The sequence below is a fragment of the Apaloderma vittatum genome, unplaced genomic scaffold (genome assembly GCF_000703405.1).
Source record: "Apaloderma vittatum isolate BGI_N311 unplaced genomic scaffold, ASM70340v1 scaffold5522, whole genome shotgun sequence".
NCBI classification, from domain to species: domain Eukaryota; kingdom Metazoa; phylum Chordata; class Aves; order Trogoniformes; family Trogonidae; genus Apaloderma; species Apaloderma vittatum.
The window spans coordinates 62,061-84,239 of record NW_009705138.1 but is presented as its reverse complement, the minus strand read 5'-3'; the positions used below and the strand labels follow the sequence as shown (position 1 = coordinate 84,239).

The window sequence follows — 22,179 nt, the reverse complement described above, 5'->3', positions numbered from 1 at the left end:
TGTGTTGCTTTGGAAAAAGAAAACCTTATGCAATAAGAGATGCCAATATTTTTCAATTTAAGACATTTAAAAGCTAGGATAAGATAATGTATGTAGCTGTTTAGCAGACATAAGTAACAATTGCAAATAACATATGTTCAATTTAGCTGTAGTTATGCTAATGGAAAATACATAATTGGAAAATACTGAAGGTAAAAGGTTCAGAAAAAAAATTAATTAGAAGTCTCCAGGGATGTGGTTCAGAAACAAAACTTAGTCACAACGATACCAGGACAAATATTTGTTGCTTTTTATAGAATAATTGTTATTATCCCTACATGTGTTTACTCACTACTAAAAAGGTCAAGATAATTTGTATGAATAATACCCAATTACATTATATGGAGCAAGATAACTTTATGTTAGGTAATAAAAGAAGGATTCTGTGGGGAGGCAGAAATCCTCGGCCCTTGTACCAGTGCTCTTCTCATCTCAGCCAGTCTCTGCAGGGTGCTCATTACTAGATGCTTTTTCTTAGAAGTTCAGGTAAGCTGTGTAAGCTTTTTCTTGCCCAACAGATTAACTACCTGTGAGTGTTCCTTGAAGGAACTTTTAATCTGTAGATTGGAATATTTGTTTTCTCATACATTTATTTTTTCCTTTGTTATCTGTGTGTTCATGAATTTCATGCATTATTATTGTAATGTTTAAGCCCTGCCTATTGTGTTTGCAGTACATTGTTCTTTCCTTGTTCACAGTTGCTTCTTTAAAATTTTAACTAAAATTCTTTTTGTCTGTTACTGTGAAAATCTTTTGGCTGTGGAGTAAGTGGTTTGAAGTGTCGTGATTCCCAGCTCTTGAGCGGAGAAGATGGGCTGAAAACACAAGCTGTTCCTGCACCGATACCAATACTATGAAGAACTTCTTAAAGTGACAGTGTAAATATTTATACATTCCAAAAGTAGTTGTTGAAAATCAGATATATTTCTTTTTCAGGCTTGAATTGATTCCCCAAGATGTTTGCAAAAGCAACGAAGAATTTTGTGAGAGAAACTGGTGGTGGAGGTGACTTGATCCCTGTCTCTCACTTGAACGACTCAGACAAGCTGCAGCTTCTGAGCTTAGTTACAAAGAGGAGGAAATTCTGGTGCTGGCAGAAGCCCAAATATCATTTCTTGACAGTCACCCTGAGTGATGTGCTTACCGAAGATGAACCGATAAAACCAGGTAAAGTCGTACTTGGGCAGGACTATTATTGCAGATAATAGTCTTTTTTGTTATTCTCAGTCATGTTATTAGAGGGCTCCTTTCAGGGGAATTCTTTGAAGTGTTCTCCATCCGTGGAAATGAGATGACTGGATCTTTTCTCACTTCATTAATTCTCAGTCATTTAACTAAAAGCAGTGATAACATTTGGGTTTTTTTTCTTTAAAATAAATAACATTTTGCATAGATAGACTACTGAAATAGAGCGCTGAGGGCTGTCAAGCCGTACAGTCCTCCTGTTTAATAGCAGTGCTGTCTGCAGCCACAGGAGCTCCCCTAGAATATTTTTGGGGGATTCCAGTATGTGATAGTAGCATGAAAGTTTACTGAGCTCCAGGTCAAAAAGCGTTGCATGGAGTGTCTTCTTGGTGATGGTAGTAGCCCAGGAGATACTTGCACAAGCAAGGACAAGCAAGTTTTGCTACTGTTTCCTTTCCTCTTGCACAGACCATTAAAAACGATTGACTCTTGCACTTCTTTCTTCATCCAGCTGCAGCAGGCCTGACCAGGTTTTAGGATTAACGATTTGCGAATCCCATGTTTCTGGGCTTCTCACAATTTAAGTCCCTAAGTTTAGATGTTAGTTGTAGCTGCCCTGCTCCATACTGTTCCTTACCTTCGCTAAGTTGTCGTATTTCCTGTAAGTTTCTGTTTTTCCAGTTGCTTCAGGACTGTTTCAGCACTTCTTTTCACAGGTAGAAATTACTTTTATTGCTTTCCTAGTAATTGTGGAGTCTGACTTTGCAAAATACATGGGGAAATTTGAAGATTTTGTTCAAGGAAGTATCGAAACGTCATTTGGAAAGATCAGCCTGGGAGCTGGAGGGAAGGGCTATGTGGAAAACCAGTCCTCATTTGGAAACCTGAGGAAGCAGGAGATTGACTTGCAGCAGCTTATGAAAGATGTCAAGGACAGGTATGTTTGTAATGTGAGTGTTGTAATGGCCAGGGAAGATTTCTGAGCTGAAAATGCTTGGGCCGGCTGTGATCACTGATCAGTTGATTCAGTAGTGTTGCCGTAGTTTGAGAGTTATTTTTTCTGTAAGCACTCATTTTCAGGTGATAAATTATATATATAAAAATGAAAGTTTCCAGAATTTGAAAGCTTGATGATCTAACATTTTCATTTTAAAACCATCTCTCTGCAATTTCGTCTTACTTATTTGCATGAATTACCACATGGAACTAGAGTCAAATCCTACTTTCTTTCAGGGACCTGGGAAAAAAAAGGATTGGTTTCTCTGTGTTACTGGACAAATGCTATGGAAACGGAATTCAGAATTACTGATGTTTCTATAAGGACGCTTTATAATTTTTTTTTCATGTATGTGAGCAAGTGTGCTAGAAAGTTGGATTATTTGAAGGAATAGCATAGTCAGTGCGTGTTCTGCTAGTTGCACAAAACGGAGTTTATAGATCTGTTGCTCACTGTTATACACTGTAATAGCTGAGGGGAACTCTAACATTAATTTTGCAAGATGTGCAACACTACCTGTCCTACTCGGAATCGGATTTATTTGGTCTTGCACTATAAGGCAGTCATGGACCAAAGCCTGCTTGGCAGCCGGCTGGCAGTTGGGGTCTGCTCTGTATTGCAGGTCGTGACTACTGGGAGACGAGCATGGTTGGTTTGTGGCAGAGTTGTACCCTACATCTGTTAGCAGGTGGTATAATGCATTTTAACAGCCTTTGCTCTGAAGATGATAGGTTTTTGTTATCAGTGCAAATTATCAGTTATCAGAAGTGGTGTAAATTTCCTTTAGATACGCTGATGTTCTAGAAATAATCAATTCTCCATTTTCACAGTGACAGGTGGCTGCTGTTCTTTCTGTCATGAGCATTCACAAATCAAGAAACTTAGTCTAAAGAATGAGTTTAGAATAATGGAGTAATCCTCCTGGGGAAGTGTGTGGATTCCCCAACACTGGACACTTTTAGGGTTCAGCTGGACAGAGTGCTGGGCCATCTTGTCTAGACCATGCTTTTCCCACAAAAGGTTGGACCAGATGATCCTTGAGGTCCCTTTCAACCTGGGATTCTGTGATAGTAAGGCATCTTACTATTTTTGTACTAACTACCTTATTAAAAGCACAAAATACTGGGCTAAATGTGTGTACCAGGCCTGCAAAACTAGTATGTGTCTAGTATCAGAAAAACAGTGTCAGTCAATGTTTTTAATCTTGTTTGTAATACTTGATAAGAGTCCTATAGAAAAACAAACCAGAGTAGCTTCTGTGTAGGTCAGTAAGCTTTTACTTAGTTTTGTTGCAATAAATTATCTACTCTATTAAAACAAATAATCCTTCCTTAGTGAATTAGATTTACTTCAGCACATCTCGGGGTCATAATCCTGAATGTAACTAAACAATTGAAAGTAAGTTATTGTCTCTTGAATGTGGAAAATCAGTAGCTCTGCACCGATCTGAATGTAACAATGAATGAGGTTAATGTGTGTGCCACTTTATGCAAGGAGCTAATTCTTTGCTCATAGAAAAGATGTTCATAGCTTAAAAAGGCTTACAATGGAAAGTGTGTAACTGATATCCAGTCAGTCTTCCTGCTGGGTCACTGAAAGTGCTGAGGATAGCAGAATTTTTATTTTTTATCAGCATAATGCCAAGGCTCACTGGCAATTGCAGCAATGCCTTACAAATGAAATTCCAGTTAATCATTCATAAATATTCCGTGGTTTATGATGGATTGTGTCCAGGCTTCTAGTTTTTGTCTTGTTCATGGAGCAGTGTGTGGAACTCAGGAATTCAGCATTCAAGAGTGCTGGTGCCTACAAGTTTTGCCTCCAAAGATCACTAACATTATGGTGCTAAGAGGATGTTTACCCATCAGTCCTTGTGAGATGAGAGTCAGCTGAGTGTTCTTGATTTCAGTTAATGACGTAGGTTGCCTGTGCTTGTTTGACCAATTACTGTTTTGCTTATTGTTTCTGCATATAACCTAATTAAGTTGCAATTTAAAATGTTCTTCTGTTAGGCTGTTTAAGTCAAAGCTGCAGATAAATAGCAGAAAACTAAAAAAGCTGATATGCCTTCTAAACTAAGTCATGCGAGTCTTTAAGGTTCAGCAAGCTGGACTTGCTGAGTGACAGCAAATCGGTTTCCTGTCACTTGCTCTGTGAACCTTCTGAAGGAAAGTCCTACAGACCTTTTAATCAGATTCCAGATGCTGCTTTGGCTCCCCTTTTCTGTAAAGGGGTGACAGCTGAAGGACGCAAGGTGAGATCCTTCCTGATTTGCAGAAGAAATGACATTGTAAATATAGAACACACTAACATAATATGCAATATAAAGTTAAGTGGCGCTTTTAGGTATAGAAACGGGGCATATTTAATTTTACATTATTCTTGTTTTTCATGTTACATTGTGCTTGCTAATTCACAGAGTACTGTAACACACGGATTTTGGGTCAGAGTCCCGTGCCTTTAACTCAGTGAGAATGCTGTGGATTTAAGAGTATATTCCATCGTCTATTTTAAGGCTTTCAGTGCTTTCTGCCCTAAGATCCTCATAGACAAGCTGACGGAGTATGGGCTGGATTAGTGAGGTGGGTTGAAAACTGTCTGAACGGCTGGGCCCAGAGGGTATTGATCAGTGGTTCAAAAATCCCGCTGCAGGCCGGTGGCTAATGGTGTACCCCAGGGAACCATACTGGGCCCAGTCATGTTTAACATCTTCATTAGTCATCTGGGTGATGGGGTCGACGAGTGCACCTCAGCAAGTTTGCTGATGACACAAAACTGGGAGGAATGGCTGATGCACCCAGAGGGTTCTGCTGCCATCCAGAGGGGCCTCAGCAGGCTGGTCTGGTGGGAACCTCACGAGGGTCAGCAGAGGGAGGTACAAAATTCTGCACGTGAAACAGCCCCAGGCACCAGTGCCTGCTGTGGGCTCACTGGCTGGAGAGCAGCTTTGCAGAAAAGGACCTGGGGGTCCTGGTGGAAACCAAAGAGGACATGAGGCACCAATGTACCCTCACTGAAGAAAAGGCCACTGGTGTCCTGGACTGCGTTAGGGTGAGTATTGCCGGCAGGTTGGGGGAGGTGATCCTTCCCCTCTGCTACTCAGTGCTCTGGGCAGGTACAGTTCTGGGCTCCGTAGTACAAGGAGATGGACGTACTGGAAAGGGTCCAGTGCAGGGCCATGGTGAGGATGAAGGGACTAGAGCATCTCACATTTGAGGAGAGGGTGAGAGAGCTGGGACTGTTCAGCCTTGAAAAGAGAAGGCTCGAGGGATTTCATCGATGTGTATAAATACCTGAAAAAAGAGTGCCAACAGGATGGAGCCAGGCTCTTTCCAGTGGTGCCCAGTGACAGAGCAGGAGGCAGTGGGCACAAACTGAAACACAGGAGGCTCTGTCTGAGCATCAGGAAATGCTTTTTTCCCCTGTGAGGGTGACCGAGCACTGGCCCAGGTAGCCCAGAGAGGTTGTGGGTCTTCCTTCTTGGAGACCTGGTCCTAGGGAGCCTGTTTTAGGTAGCCCTGCTTGAGCAGATGACCTTTCAACCCCAACCATCCTATATTCTTCCCTCCAGTGAAAAGGATTGTGAGGAGGTTATAATTTCAGTAGTTCTCACAGATTAACAGATTCACTTGTTTGTTTTTACTATTTCACTGAGTTTTGTTAGGTGATTGAAACAGAAACTGTGAGAGGACAATGGCAGCAGGGAGAAATAGGACCAAGTAGCACCAGTCACGTCAGTTCACATCAGCTGCAGAAAAGTTTGCCTGTCCCACTTAGATCATTTCAGGTGAATGATTCCTAACTCTGTGATAGCATCTTAGAAAACCAGGGTGTTAGTAGTAGTATACTCTGGTATGATTGAAAGATGTTCTTCCCTGTTGCATATTACACTTTAATGTGCACTTTCATTGATTCAGTTGTTGTCCACATTGAGACAAAATTAAATGCGTGTTCTTAATCTGAGGACAGTGGAAGTTCAGCCGCTTTGTTATTTATTCTTCAAAACTTGAGCATTTATGTGTATGATTTGGAAAATGTACAGCTTTCTACCAAAGGTGCTATGTGGGTAATATGAAGTCACAGAATGTTATGAGACAAGATTGAAAAAAGAATCAGTTATGTATGTCTGTGATTTAAAAAGTAAGAAGGATACCAAATAGAAAATAGAGGAACTGTCTGTCATTTGCACTCTCAGAAGTCTCAGCTATCTTGGGGAAGATGTTCTGTGAAGTAATGGTCTGTAGGGAAAATTGTGAAATGCTATCAATAAGGTGACTATAGCAGATACTGTGTTCTGATATGACGGTAAGAAGTAGGTCAGAGAGGTTATGTTTGAAACAGATTAACAAAAGAAATACTATGTGGCTGTGCTTTGTGGAAAGTGGCAGGGTGAGGTCTAGTGGATTTTACTTTGCTGTGCTCTTCTGGAGTTCTCTGTTAGAGAAGGAACAAAGCTAGATGAAGGCGCTTGCAGTGCAGCAAGCAGCATTTATATGGAAGACATCAGACGATTGCATATTATAAATAAAGTGGCGAAGGCCAAACGAGCTGAGGAGTTCTGACCGAGCAGGGAGAGAGATTTTGAAGTCTGTTCTGTGGGTGCTATGGAAGAAGTTGCGTTTGGGTGAGGCTGTGAGTGTGGGCCACCGTGCCTATTGCCAGAGATTTTGTGCTGGAAGGAAAGACCCTCCGTCTCAGCTGTGGGGTTTAGAGCAGGCTTCTGCTCTCTCCTTTAGCTGTGAGAACCTGCCTCATTGCCAGGCGTTGTCTGTTTTCTTCTGCCTTCTGTTGGTTTCTGCCTTTCTCCCTTCTTTCTGCTTCCAGTCTGCAGCAAATTGCCTTTGTGCCTGTCTAGTCTCCACTGCTTTCCTCATGCAAGAGGAAAAGAGTTGAATAGAAGTGAAGGAAGCCTTTGCATTAGAGGAGAGTGGAAGTGTTTATTTAAATTGAATGTGGAGAGAGTGAGACCAAAGCTCAAAGAAATTCCTTTCTGTTCATGTTTGTCATACAGAGCTTCCAGCATAATAAATCATTGACCTCGGGAAGATTATTTAAGCAAAGCAATCAAACAAAAAAGACATAATCCTTATATTTTAAATGATCTTTATGTACACAGGCTCATACTCTGTGTGTTGATAATGGGACTTAGCAAACCAGCATCTCATTGTATTTTACATAGTGTATTTTGAGTATTTCAGCTCGGCTTCCCAAGGTGGGAAGGAGTACAGTGATACTGTACAGGTCACTCAAGATCAGTGAGTTCTCCTGTGCAGTGGATGGCAAACGAGATGGTAAGAGTGATGGTTGTAGAACAGAAAGAAAAGCTCTGAAACATGACCTGTAAAATAAACAAACACAATGCAGTTTGTGTGCCCACATGCATGTATTTTCAGGGATTTAACTCATCCATCTCTTGTTACTCAGATGTAGCCCTGATATTCCGAATGTTATGCTAGCAGATGAGTTCAGCTCTTGCAAAAATACACTCACAAACTCCGCGGCCGTTGCCCTGCAGTACTTTAAGCCCTGCTCTGATTGTCACACTTTAACCCTTGCTCTTGATGATTGTTTTCAGTGATGATTTAGATAAGCTGGTTATTTGCTTACCTCACGTTGTCTCGTTTCGAGTCGCTGAGAAGGGCAGAAGGTTTTGCCTTCCACTGGGTGTGCCCGGGTGATAGCTCGCGATGTGCCCACACACGCCCCTGGGGTGCGAGGGGGTTTTATGATAGAAAGTTCAGTGCTGGCAGCCGAGAGGAGGGCGTTTAGCTGTGCTGTCCTGAAGGAAAGGTGTTTGTAGCTGTCGTTAAGGGTATGTGTTTCAAAGCTCTGAATCCGGTACTCACCAAACTGAAGAGGGGAGAGGAGAGCTGTTCTGCCAGTTGTGCAGTTGAACGTGTCCCACGGGAGTCACTTGAGGCTTGGGCAGTGCCCGTGTCACACAGTGCAGCTCTGTGCGGAGGACCCCAGGTCACCTCCCAGACTCGGTGCCCACGAGGTGTCGCATCAGGAACCACAGCAGCTCACTCTGGGCCCCTGGGGCATGAGTGGCCCCGCGTGGCCTCCAGTGCTGCGCCTGCTTGTCCAGCGCTGCCTCAGAAGCTTCTTTCCTGTGCCTCTTGGGGGGCTTGCCCGTGGCTGCTGACTCTTTCTCTCTGCTGTCAGTTCTGCGTCTGAAGCTCAAAGCCAGGGCCATGAGCGGGTCCGAGCCGGCCCCACCTCGGGCAGAGAGCTGCAGAACTAGATGGAAAAAAAAAAAGTCTCTTCAATTATTATGGCCATTCATTTGTACAGGGTTAGATCACATTCTATATGCTTCTTATGTTAACAAGTGCTCAGGAACTGCAAATCTCTATTTAATCTGTGTTTTTCTACTTTTTACTGATCTGTTTCCTTTGTTCTAACATCTGGGGATATCTGGTGAGTTGGAACAGGCAGAAAATACATCATATGAAAGGAAACTACAAACTGCTTTTGTGCTTCTTCATTGTAGTCCCTCTTGGTGGTTTCTTAGGTCAGGTGTTAATATTGCAAGTTCTTAATGCATTAATTTGTATTTTCAAGATGCTTAGCAAACCTCTTCAGAACCATAAATAACTGTTGATGAAGTATGTGATAGGCTTGAGGGTCTGTTATTATGATAATTAATAGCTCTGGTTTGACAGGCACTTCTAAGAGCAGCAATGTTTGTGATTGCTTGAGATTTCTTCAACTTTTTGCTTAATCCAAAGATACATTGTGTTCCGAGCATAAAGCATGGCTTTGCACAAGAAGAAAAAAGTTATATTAATAATCTCAGGAATGTTTTGGGGTGCTTTTCTAGTGGCTGCTGCATTGCCTCAGAAGTATTTTCTTTCCCTTGTTTAAACAATCAACTTTAAGTTTTTCAGACAGTTCATTCCAACTGATTGAACTCTCATATAAGCATGTAACTCTGCAGAGATCAAAAATTGCCTCTGGATATTTTTAATTTAATAAAGAACTAAGCTGACTTCAGACTTATACAGACTACATAAATCCAAAACTCTAGAATCTAATAAATCTGAAACTTTTTAATTAAAAGTGGAGATATCTCAATTTAAATAAAGTGGAGTCAGACATGTCTCTCTGTCATATTTTTGGGGAATTGCCATTTAGGCCCATGAATAGCCATTTACAGAAAAAGAGAGGAGAAAAGACTGAATAACTTGAGCCAGGGATAGCAACCTTTTAATCTTGTTAGAGTTACCTATTCATAGAAAATAAAACATTTCATTTGACGACCTCCAACAAGGATTTTGCAAAGGTTTAATATAATCAACACAATTGATTAAGTAGACATTGCTTTAACTATTACCAGAAACTCTTCTAACACCCCGGAAGATGAGGTAGTGAATTTTGTCATCTTTTCCTTAGAAAATAATCTGCTTATTTTGTTTCTGGGAGTTCACTTTCTTCTTCTCATTCTAAGAAGAACTTAACTTTAGAAATACCTCCAGCAGCATTTAAACACTCACAGCAGGGATGACCTGTGAAGTTGGAGGTGTGGGCTAGAGTTTTGAGGTCCATCCCGCAGTTAGTTTTTCTTTTGACTTTGACAGTCCTGGTCAGTAATGGTAAAATTGTGAGGTTATACCTCAAGAATTCGTAGCAGGTGTTTTTTTCAGTAACCTTCTCCAATTCCAAACTCCATGAGACCTTTTCTGTGTTTTCTCATCCAGCCCTTTGAAGTTCTTGGTCCCACTCAGCCAGTCCAGGGTGTAAGTGACCACCGAAACAGATCCCTGGGGAGCTGTGAGGGTTGGTGTGGAGGCGTTGCTCTCCGAGCATGCTGTTCATCCCTCAAGGAGAAATTCTGGTGACTCAGAATTTGTCAGGGCACCCCTTTGCCTGCATGTGGGCCTTCGAAGGTCAAACCGGTGGTCCTAGTGGTGGTTTCCTCAAGCTGCCCTGGTCCAGGGTGAGTCTGGACATCAGCACTTGGGACGAAGGAGCCCCGTGTCACCTCCCCTGGTGACAAGCACCTGATGGCACACGGGCAGCAGGTACAAGGACATACAGAGATGGGGTGGCAGGACTGAGTGGTGACAAGGAGATAAGTGAGTCCGAGTTTGGGCAAACAGCTGGAGTGCGGTAAGGATGAACTGCGAGAAGGAGGGAAGGCTGAGGCTGGGAGCCACGAACAGCCGGTGTCACCCGAGGGTGGAAATAGCAGAGCAGTCACGTGAAGTGGGGCTGGTGAGCTGGCTGGCTGTGGGACCAAGCTGAGATGAATGAGAAGGAGGGAGGAGAAGTGGGACTTGATCTAGTCAGGTAGGAGAGAGGAAAAACATGAACTACTCTAGGAAAACAAGGGGCTTGATTCCAAAGAGAGACACTGAGGAGACTGGAAGATCCCTTGCTGGGTATTGCCTGACTTCCAGCAGCTTGGCTGCAGCTTCTTTCTTTCTAACCAGAGCTCTGTGGTGTGTGGGTAACGTTATATTACACCCTTACTAGGTATTACGCTCTTACAGGTCTTACTGCTGTGTGTTGCACGCCAAATGTAGGCAGTATTTGTGCTAGGCTGCAGCGAGTTCATAATACAGACCGTGAGCACAGGTCTGGTGTTTGTACTTCCTGGTAATTTTTGGTTGAAATAATTCTTTGGAGTAAAGACTGCAGGATACGACCTGTTGATTTATGCTGTCCCAACGCAAGATTTGGAAGAGAGAGGTTTGCTGGCAGCCCCCGCCCTGGCTGGGTGAGCTTGCAGTAGTAGAGGATTCAGTCCAGTGTCCATGAGCCTGGCTGAGTGCTTTTGTATTATACCAGACATTTAAAGTTGTCTTTTGGTCTCCCTTGTTTGTTTTTTTTTTTCTTTTTTGCTTAGAAAGTAGCCAGACAACTGCTATTTTAGCTCAGAGTAAGGAATCAAGAATTCCGTACGTGTGCTGGGACTTACTGTGGGATACAGATGTTTGCTGCTACCAATTAACAAAAGAGAACATACTAATTTTGAGGAGACTGCTCATACAAAAGCCATTGTTATTTTTAAAGTAAAAGCTTTTTCAAGCAATTAAGAAAATGTTTTTTCTCAATTCTAGTATTTATGTTGGTAATGATGTCTTTCTCAGAACAATAAAGCTAAGCAGCAGTTTACTTCAACAAGTAATAGAAAGAAAACGAGAAGTGCTGTGCATCTTGAGAGAAAAGATAATAACAACTCAGAAGTGCACGATATCTGAACATATCCAGACAGAAGAAAAAATCAGCGGTGTGATAGGATGCAGCGCAAGAATAGTAAAGGTAACAGTTATTAAAAAATGTGCAAGGAATAGAACATTTGCAGATTATCTGAGAAGAAAATACGATTTCTTCAGATAGACTTCAGTATTTTCACACTTCTTTTGCACATTAAACTCTATTCCTTAACAAGTTGAACTCACTGTACTGCTTAGTTGTGAAACTTCAGGAAGGCAGAACGTTTCTTCCATTGTCTCAGCGGCAGAAGATGCCATCTTTTAGTGTGAGCCTGAAATGTGGCTTCCCTGTCAGTGCTGTCAGACTGTGATTCAGTTTCTGTGTAGATTCCTGTCTACAGCAGAACATAAACCTGTAACAATTCAGTGAAAACTGAAAAGTAAAAAGTGTTGCCAAAGCAAATTTATTTGAAAACCCAAGTAATCATTAATCAGAAATGTTTGTGGTGTCTACTGAGTTTTAATATCTATTGAGAAGCTGTTTGTTTTCGATCTTGGGAGTGGAGATGAACAGCATGATGAGGGTATCTGAAATATTTCCCATGACTTGAGTCAAAAACACACTCATTCGTTGTAAGGTTTGGGTTTGGGGTGGGGAGGGGGTTGGTTTTTGTTGGTTGTGGTTTTGATTGGTTGGTTGTGGGTTTTTTTGTTTTTGTTTTTCTTTTTTTTTTTAAACCTCAAGATAAATCGCCCCTGTGCACACGGGATCTCCAGTAGAAATCTGGGGGTTGCAGTTCAGCAGCTCTCTGCTGGGAGTGTCACCTTCCCGGTACCAGTCTCCAGCTGGGCAGAAGGGCTGTCAGGGTGGCAGGCAGGGCAGACCACTGACGTGGGTGCCCATTTCTTGGTGACACAATGTTTTACGTGTGGCAAAAGCTGCGCCTGGCGCACAACTTTGTACTAGGACAGGGTAGCTGAGCCTTTCAGAGCGGCTCCTCGCATTGTGCTTCTAGTTTCTTTCATATATTATACACGTAATGTGTGCTTTAGTTAGACAACGTGGAGAACAAGGCACGTTCTTTCTCTGTTTTTTTTGCCCCCTTGGTTAATTCTGTGTTTAAGCTACGCAACAGCCAAATCGGGTAAACGGTGAATAAATCTGTCCTCTAGGTTTCAGTGAGTGAAGATGGAAGTATGGGGAAGGATTCCAGTGTGATCCTTGAAATTCCTCCTGCAACCACTATTGCCTACGGTGTAATTGAACTGTTTATAAAGCAGAGTGGCCAGTTTGGTAAGTATAAAGCTCATTTTCTGTGGCACACCGTTCAGCTGTGGACAGAGCTGTCTGTTGGACAATGGTTTTTGCATTTCCCTGTGTACGAAGGTGATGATGTTGTATTGTCTCCATTGCCTCGATCGTGATTTGTGCCATGAAATGCTGCTCTTCTGATTCAGTAATGCTTTTTCACTTCTTTGAATAAATCATAAACTGAGAATAACTGAGGTTTCAGGAGAGTACAGGAGGTCATCTAGCTCAAGCCTCAGCTCAAGGTAGGGCCAGCTTTTGAAGTTTGATCTAAGTTCAGAGTTGGATCTGATTGCTCTTATCTTTGTTAAAGTTTTGATTGTCTCCAGAAATGGAGATTCCATCACCGTTCTGGGCAGCCTGTTCCCACGTTTGACCACCATCATGGTGAACTTTTTTCCCCCCTTAATATGTAACGACAATTTCCTTTTCTTTAATTTTGTGTCTCTTGTGTTTTGTCCTGTCATCATACTGAGGCATCTGGCTCTGCCTTCTCTTCATGCTTCCATTGGGTAGTTGTAAACAGGAATCAGGTTCTCCCTCAGCACTATTTCCTCCAGAACGGACAAACGTGGTCTCTCAGCCTCTTGCCATACATGGTGTTCTCCAGCCCCCAGCGAGCTTGGTGGCTGTTCGCTAGGTTGTTCTGTGTGAATGTCAGGTCTTGTACTGGGGAGCCCAAAACTGGACATAGTACTCCGAATGCCGTCTCCCAAACTGAAAAATCACTTTTGTCTTATTCTGCAATTTTGCTTCTAGCCAGCTGGCCCTCAGCCCATGCTGTTGCCTTCACCTATTGGCAGGGAGAGGGAACTGAATATAAATCGGCAGTCAGCTCGCAGTGTTTAGACAACAGTCGTGTTAAGAAAAGAATTATTCATAAAATGTAGGTCCTGAAATTGAACTGGTCTGTTTTACACTTCCTTATCTAGATTGTTCTCAGAGTGGTTGCAGAACTGTCCTTGCCGTGTTTTCTGGTCAGACTTTACTGATTTCAGGTCGAATACTTTCAGGTGTCAAGTTAAAAAAAAAAATGTTGAAATTGGCTTTGGGCATAGTAGTAACACTGCTCTGCAGAATCACTTGGCTTTTCCTTTCTTGTCTATCCTCAGTTAAACTCCCTGACCTAACGGAGGTTTCTGGCGATGTTATGCAAGAAGGAAATAAGTCAGGTGGACTGTGTAGAGCTGGAAGTTGGAAAGGACTGATGTGGAGAGAAATGGGAGATACGTTAAAGAAATAATTGAATTGCAGTTGAGATTTAAATCTAGGATGCACTTTATTTGGATAAGAAATGCAAAAGATACTCTCCATCATTCTCCTTCAAATGGCTTCTGATATTAAGGAAGTCTTGTACGTTCAGGAATATAAGTAAATGTCACATAACCTGTAAAAAAACCTTTGGAAATGTGGAATTGCTCTGACGTGGGCTGAACACGGAGATCCAGCAGAGGGCATTGACTTCATGGACATGATGGAGCTGTGCTGCAGTGATCAGGTGCAGTGAGGGCTGTCTGACTGCGCAGGGGTGTAGCTGATAGCCTGCTACGGGATTTCTACGTAGAAATTCCTATGTGCTCTAGATGATAATACGTGGGTTTGTTGATGATCTGTATTTCTCTGCTTCTTTCTCCACTTCTTCTTTTTTCACTTCTTTTTTTCACATTTAAGGTTATGTCTTTTAAGCTTCAAGACCAGCACAGCTTGTTTCATGTTTTATCTCCAACAGTCTCTGTCTTGCCTTTTTTTTTTAAAACTTGTGCTATCTTCCCTTGCCTGGCTGTCATTGAGAAAGTAACATGGAGGAACTAGCAACAAAATTTGGGATTTGCCAGTAAGAATAAGTATGATGGAGCCTAACCTGCAATATCTGAGCAATGATCAGTGTCTGCTTATGGAAATAAAAATAGCCTTTGAAATTAATCCAGAGACTAATGTAGCCCTTTGGCGTGAGACTGACAGTAACCAGTAGCAGGTGTAACATAATGGGATTTTCTTCACAGATAATTACAGAATAAGGTGCATGTAAGTTTGGGGATTTTTGTTTCTTTTATTTGCCATTGATCGTGCTTGAGTTATCCTATAAGGAAAAATGGTATTTAAACTGCCTTTAAAATGTTCTGGCTAATCTGGCTGGACATGCTTGGACATTTTTACAAATAAATGAAAAAAAGTCTAATCCTTTTCTGATCCCTTTACCATAATGTTTTCCTGTAATCATTCTGTTAGATTTCTACAGGCTAATTTTTCACTACATGTAAAACCTGTTCTTGTTAAAGGCTCTGCACTTCTAAAGTTTCATTGCAAGTCCTCTTGTTCTTGCCTTACAAAACAGGAGCTATAGTAGCACCCAGCTGGTCTGCCTCATTCTGTTCGTTGCTATGTATGTGTGACTTGCTTCTACTTAAATATTTGTCTATAAATTAAACAGTCCTAATCCTTTCAACTTCTCCACACCTTTGACTGCTTTAATTGATGATCTCTGGTTTTCTTCCCTTTTGTTAATGTTTCTGAATAACAGGATGTAACTGCACTTACTGGAGGTTTGTCATCGATGGACGTAATAGAATTCAATACAGAAAATATCACAGTATTATGTATATTCTTTCATTCACTTATTTTCCTTTTTTTTCTTTTTAGAGTATGACACAGTTAGTGAGATAAAAAATACAAATACTTTCAGGGTCTGTATCTCTTAAAACTATTCACATGATGCTGTGCATTGATTTCCCTTACTTAGCATCATTCTGCCTTAGGGGGCGTCGGGTAGTTTATTAGCACCATCTTCCTCCTTGGGGGGTTCGTGTGAAAGCCTCATTGTTATCAAGGGAAGGAACACGAGCAAGTTGGCGTCATGGTCTGGAGTCTTGTTGCTTTGGGAAGATCTATAATTTGTGTTAATCGTGTTCTGCTCCTCAGCAGCTCGCTCTTCTCTGCGAAGGGTTTTGCAGGCATAAAGGTCTCTGTCGTCTTTCTCTGTGGCAGAGATTTCTTTTCGTCTGCTCTCTCTTTGAAGAAGCTTTTTGCTGATGGAGTGCTCTCCGTGCTTTCTCATCTGCTTTGAATGTCCTTAATTTGGTACGACAGATCCTTACAACTGCAGGAAGGTTATATTTAGGTTTTGTGCCTGGTGCATGTGAGCACTGTGCTTGATTAGTTACTTCCCCCTCCTCCCTTTTGCTGTCAGGTATTATTTTAAAATTGAGTTTCTTTTGCTAGCCTGCCTGCGTTCTCCTCAGACCTGCTGCCGAGTGCCAGCGGTACAATTCCAAATCTTGCATTTGAGCCCATAAAAGATCATCAAAATACTCATAAGACTGATTATTCTGTGTCTTGGGGCACAATGTTAGACACACAAGCACAGAACTCGATATTCCAGTTTTTTCAGCATAACCGTTACAGAGGCTCCCTGTTCCTTCCAGGACTCCCTTAGCTTCACCACATTGGGGGCTGGCATGGCAGGAAATTGGGAGCCCTGTTTGGGTGAGGTAGGCCAGTGCTCTTTTTGAAGACAAGGCAGAAAGTGTGATCCAGCCAAGGGGTGTTATTTTCTCCGTGAAGTTATTGCAAAGAGACAGCACGTTGCAGAGGGACTCTGTTAGTGAACAGGTCCCGGTGAAGTCTTTCAGAGACTCTGATTTTCAGAGTTTCTCATTCACCTGGAGAACTTGAGGATGGACCTGTGGCATGGCTTGAAAAGAGGAGCTGATCAGTGCCATGACCAGAAGAAGCTCTGCAAGGGACTCTCAGGGTTCTTAAGAATCTCAGAAAGTGCTTTCTCGTGTCTCCGTCCCAAGTGGATCCTTTGGCCCCTCTTAATTGGCAGAAAACGCAAAGAATTCCTGCCTGCATCTCTTGTTCGCAGCGTTCAGGCTTACGGTGTTGGTCATAAGTTTTCATGTTGTTTCCTGTCTACGTTACTTGAATTCACAGGAGCCGGTGTCACATTTTGTAGTTGGCAGCAGCACGGCAGGACTTCGGTCTGCGCGCGCTGTACCAAGTGTTGGGGCAGCAGCAACGCTCAAATTCGCATCTGTCGTAACCATTCACATCCTCTCCATCTAGGAGAGATGAGACGTGGAGAAATCACATGCAAGAGCACCAGACAAGATAAGCTAGCGTCTCATTTGGTAATTGCTCTTATATGTTATTAATTTTAATTTTTTTTTTCTTAAATTGGATTTCTAATTGCAGAATTCTGTCTGCTAGATGATCAGCAAGGAGGTTTTGAAAAAGCGAGCGCAGAAGGCTCAGCTTATCCCCACTCAGCACTGTTCAGAGACGCTTCGTTTCTCTATCAGCCAGATGCTGTTGATAACGAGACGTACTCCGGGGTCGAACACGTCGTTCCCAGTGATGCTGCTTTAAGTGTATTGAGACAAGGTATTGCCAGAAATGCTTTACGTGGTTATTACAGTGAGCTAAGCAACGCGATAGGAGGAAATAATCTGGTACAATAGTACTTAAGAAATTCTGCTACGTCATTTTGATAGCCCTTGATCAGGAACTCCTGGGGTAATGCACTGAAAGAATAGAAAAATTTCCTTCTACAGTAAGTCTTTGCAGTGGACTGTTCCTCTAGGAATGTCCTGAATCCCTTTGTCATAAATACAATCTTACAAAATTAGGGGTTTTTCCTGGTTCTATTACATGCCAGATAAGCTTTATAAGATCAGTGATGATTTATGCTTTCAGTCATAAAGGGTGTCTGAAAATATATTTTCATAATTTGGAAAATACTCCCAGTGAAGCTTCTAAGTTACAGGTTATTTTAAATCTCAGATGCGAAAGACATCTCCTCTGCTTTCACTTGGCCTTATTATTTTCTGAGAAGCTTTATAGAAATCTGTGGTATCCACTAAGGCTGTCGAAATTAAAATGTGATTTAAGTGGAAGTGTGCGAATTGGTGTAATGGGCCAGACACAACTTGTTCATTGTAGCAAGGGGCAGGATTGTCACCAGAAGAATGGAAAAAGGGAAAACACATCAAGGCCTCAGAATACACTTTACTTTTCATCAGTTCTGGTAGTTCTTGCAGCTCATTCTAATGATGAGCATCACTTTTGTTATCTCCAAACTTCACCCTTTGTTCGTGGCTGTTCAATAGACTAACTGTGGCCAGAAGAGATATTTGTTATCCTGAAATAAACTCTGTCATTCTCCAGTGTAGACTTGGTTGAAAGGAGTAACCTTGTGTATATCGAATCCAGTTATTTGTTCAAGAGCGCTGTGCCACTGTTCTTGTTTTTTTTTAGTTTGACATACCTTTGTGCCTTTATTGCTTAAGAGGCTTGGAGGTTTCTTTTAACTAATTAAACTGAAATGTCTTTTGGAAAAAAAAAATTAAAAAACCCCATTTCTACTGAAGCAATTTACAATAAATTTCCTCTTCTGTTATTTGTATAGACAGTCACAGAAGGGCATCAGGTACAAAAAGTATCTGCCTGTGGCTGGGCCTTTTTTTTTCCTGTGGTGTTTTTTTTTTTTCCAGTGAAGTAATTTTTAGTTATAAAAGGCATTTTTAAAGAGAGAGCCTGTTTCTTGACCAGAATGACATGAAGGGAAATTTCTTTTAAACAAGGTTAAGAACGCCTGCAATGCCCATATTTTGGAATGTGGAAAAACACATTTCAGCCTTGCGGTTGGCATTATTGACTTGGAAACTTACTTTCCTGTAGCAAAGTGCTAATTTGATGACATAAAACATTTTGGTTTAGTGTCGTAGTTGAATTGTGGGGAACGAAGTGCAGTGAACTTGCTTGTGCTGTATGCATTGTAACGGATCCAGTATTTCAGTCAAGAAGAGATTTTTGTCCTGTTTTTGTAATAATAATTAGGTCAGGGGTGAAGTGTTGTAATTTTTTGACGAACCTGATGAAATACGAGGACAGTAACAATTTAGGAGCACAACGGGAACTTTAAATTTGTGTGTAGACTCCTACTTTGTCATTCCATGTGACCCCCTAGATTAAGCAGGGAAGTTATGAGCCGAACCCTTCCTTCTGCCTGATCAGTGAATGTGCTCTGGAGATGAGCTTTCAAGTGAGAAACTTAATATATGCTTAGTTCAGTTAACAGAACGTTCCTTGATACTTTATTGGCTCCTTAGGGAAATGTCATCAGGTGTGTTCCAGCTTTGCCTCGTAAACCTGTGCCGATGGGAATCAGGATGTGGTGGTAGGTGAGCTTATGAAACGCAGAGCCAAAGGGTTAACTCTCTTTGCTGGCCTTTGTGTAGAAATACTTAGTTTTACTTTTTGCTGCTTTCTTGGGAAAGATCTGTCACGGTTGAAGACTCAGTTCCAGCCCTTTGTGAAGCTGCCGGAAGACAAGCAAAGAGCTTTGTATGAAACCCTCTGTGAACTCTTGCTCAAGGAAGAAATGGTCACGGCCCTGGAGGACGTGGTAAGATGAAGAAATTTTGCTTGTGTCCTAAAAGTAATTTCAGGAGAGAGCTAGCAATCTCCTTTGCTTGAACTTTTCTCTTTTCAAGCAGTTTTACTTATTATTTTGCTTCCAGTTAGATGATATCTGCACAGGGGACAAGCCAGATCTGAGGGAGTTAAAACCTGCACAACAACAAGACCTTGCTGACTTGTTGCAGCTCTTAGGGTGCAGTTTGCAGAGTGAGCTGATGGTGCAGAAATATCAGCCTCAGGACAAAGAACTCTTCTCAGCTGCTCACCTCCTCATCAGTGCTATCTCTGGTACGTGTTGAATGGAGAGAAGAGCCCTTTTTTTTTCTTTTTTTCCCCCAATTTTTCTTGTAGAAGTTCCCTCTGTGTTAAAGCATTTATGGCTCGCTCTGAGCAGTTGGTGAGCTGAGTGAACATCATTTCTTCTGTTCCTTTTTATGGGTTTCATATACCATGCTTAGTGTTCTTGACTGTGAACTAAATCGAGTGCTCAGTCGCTGACAGATTTTGCTTGTAAAAGACACATTCCCCCAAGATTATTCAACTCTACTTTCTGCTGAGTGTGGCCATTTCCAGTTTGGCAGCCTAGTTTGTGTTCTTACTGCTTGCCGGAGTTCTTCCCGCCTAAATGCTGAGAATTCCAAATTAGGCGTTGTCTTCAGTGTGACTACTTACTGTTGAGGTACAAACTGTATTTAGCAAAACTGAATTTAATGTAGAGAGACTGCGATTGCAGGGTTGTTTTGCAGCTCCTGAAAACAGAGATTAAACATAAATGTCAAACAAAGGCCGTGCCCACAGTCTAGTTGGTACCACAGTGTTAATTAAGAGCTACTTGCAAAGGCCGAGACAGACTCCTCCTTGGCTTTTCTATCCTCTCTCATATATAAAGAATTTCCTGACATTTCCTGAGTGTGTCGCATCGTCACTTAGCTTTGGACATGTCTGCTGCCAGTGTCCAGGCATGAATATAGCTGGATCAAGAATGGGAAAAAAGCTGTTTTGTGCCTGTTGATTTTATTAGGAGGTACAGCCTTGAGTCACAGAGTTGAAGGACGCCACAGGGATCGTTTAGCCCATCTCCCTGCCCCAAGGCAGTCTGAGCTCTGTCATTCCTCTCCAGTTATGCTTTTGCTGAAGTCAGCATCTCATATGGGTTTTTGAGAACAGAGGTTCTTGTTTTACTCAAGGCCCAAATCATTCATCCAGGCTTCCAGGCTGCAGACTTGGAGTGAAATGCACGGGGAAGAGACGAGAAGGATAGGGAGGACATCTCCTTTCCTATGAGCTGCCTTTTCTCAAGGGCAGAGATAGTCAGTGTGGGCCTTGTACCCCTGGTCTGTCTCATTTTAATCTGCGCTCTGGGAAGCGGGCAGGGAAGGGCTGGATCAGCCTCTTCCAAAGGTCCAGCAGAGCACTTGTGACAACTGCTCGCGGCATTGAATCGCTTTGGTCTCTGGCCTCGGTTTCACAAGATGCCAACCCTGCAGATGGGCCTCCACAATGCAGCTCCGCTCTTTGCCCAGCAGAAGCTTATAGCAGAGCTTGGGGTTAGGCAGGTCCCCTTTTCTAGCCTCTTGCAGGGTTCGCTGGAAACAATCTTTCCCTTTTAATATTTCTTTCACAGAGCTCTCTGATTACACTCTTGTCCTGCTGCGGGCTTGCTGTGATCTTCAGGTTGTTCCAGCCTTGTGTTGTCTGGTGAGTAATCACGATGGGAGGGTGCAGCGCGCGGGCCCCAGCAGCAGCAGGGTCTGTGTTCTCTGCCTGGTCGTGTTTCTTGTCTAGTAAAGAAGCTGTCAAGCTCAGTGCGAATTTCAGTTGTAGGCAGTGCTTAGGCAAGGGCAGGGACTTGACAGTGCCAACCAGTGCAGGTGATTTACTGCAGGTGCATATGGAACTTCTAAAATGTTTCTGTATTGGGGAGATTTCACGGGCTGCGTGCAAAAGAAAATTGTAACAAGCTGGAAGTTTAATTTACTCATAGTCTCAGTAGCCCATTTTAAAGTCTCAGTAACAGTAATCACCTGCCTTTAGGAAACAAATTTCACCGTGGTAGCAGCAGTGCTTGGGGCCCTGGCAGATGCTGAAGTTCTGAAGCTCTGAGGCCAGCCACTGAAATTGCTGAAGGGGTGAGGCTAGGCTTTCTTTTTTAAGCTCACTGACAAAAATTAATAGTAACAAACTTTAAATATATAGGAGCAAGGGAAACACTGCTGTTCACTTGGAGTAAGAGTGAGGATTGTGACATGCAGTGAGAGAAGTTAAACCAGGGAAAAAGACGTGGTAGGAGAGGTGTTTCTCCTTAAAGGATGTCACAGAGCTTTGGTTCTGGATGAGGTCATCCTACCCATGAAGGCTAACGGTAAAGAGGATCTTGCCCTTTTGCAGCTGCCTGGTAAGCTCTCCCCTGGTTTTGTAGGCAGGAACCAAGCTGTGTCATAGCAGGAACAGCACAGCTTGGAAAACCTTTTTAACGACTGCCTTTTGCTCTTTCTCACAAACAGCCTAACATCACCTCGGCTGACGGCAGTGTGGCGCTGAGCAGCCCTTTGGTGGCTCCTCTCACGGACAGAGGAAGATTTGATGTCGTGCAAAGACTGTTTGCTTCATCCAACATTAATTTGGAAATGACAGAGTCTTCTGTAAAAGCTGTAACTATGAAAGAACCGCGATTCTCCCCGCTTGTTCTTTATGTTGCATTGTATGGGTTTGATGCTTTAGGCGTGAATGTGTAGGAGCTTTGCTGGGTGTCCTGTTGTTGCTCTGGCCTGTTCTTTCTTCTGTAGCTCCGCAGCGTAGTGTTGGTGTGTTCGAGGTAAGAGTAGAGCCCCGCAGTTGGGTGCTTTGGGCCATCCAGCTGGGGGTTATGGGGGTCTCGGCGCTCCTGGGGGGGGCCCTTCCGTGCTGCCCCCAGGTGTGCTGCTGCTCTGTGGTTTCGCTAAGGTATGTTTGTCTGTGGTGGAAAAGACATAAATGAAGGATGAAGGGGAGGAATTGGAAAAGACAAGCCTGGAACAGAAATTGAACACAGCTATTCTGGTAGTTGTCAGGTCTGCAGGGCAGCAGAA

At 42.6% G+C, this 22,179-nt stretch overlaps 1 protein-coding gene across 1 annotated transcript; it reads left to right on the top strand.

Annotated features, from left to right (window-relative positions):
• The first annotated feature begins 478 nt into the window (after positions 1-478).
• DFNA5 (deafness, autosomal dominant 5) lies at positions 479-21,846 on the top strand. Its single transcript, XM_009865270.1, has 10 exons — positions 479-525; positions 976-1,206; positions 1,969-2,161; positions 11,317-11,488; positions 12,556-12,676; positions 16,886-17,074; positions 18,970-19,097; positions 19,213-19,399; positions 20,736-20,809; positions 21,616-21,846. Exons 2-10 carry the CDS (start codon positions 996-998, stop codon positions 21,844-21,846), a joined length of 1,506 nt encoding a protein of 501 aa, XP_009863572.1. The 5' UTR covers positions 479-525; positions 976-995.
• Positions 21,847-22,179: the final 333 nt, after the last annotated feature.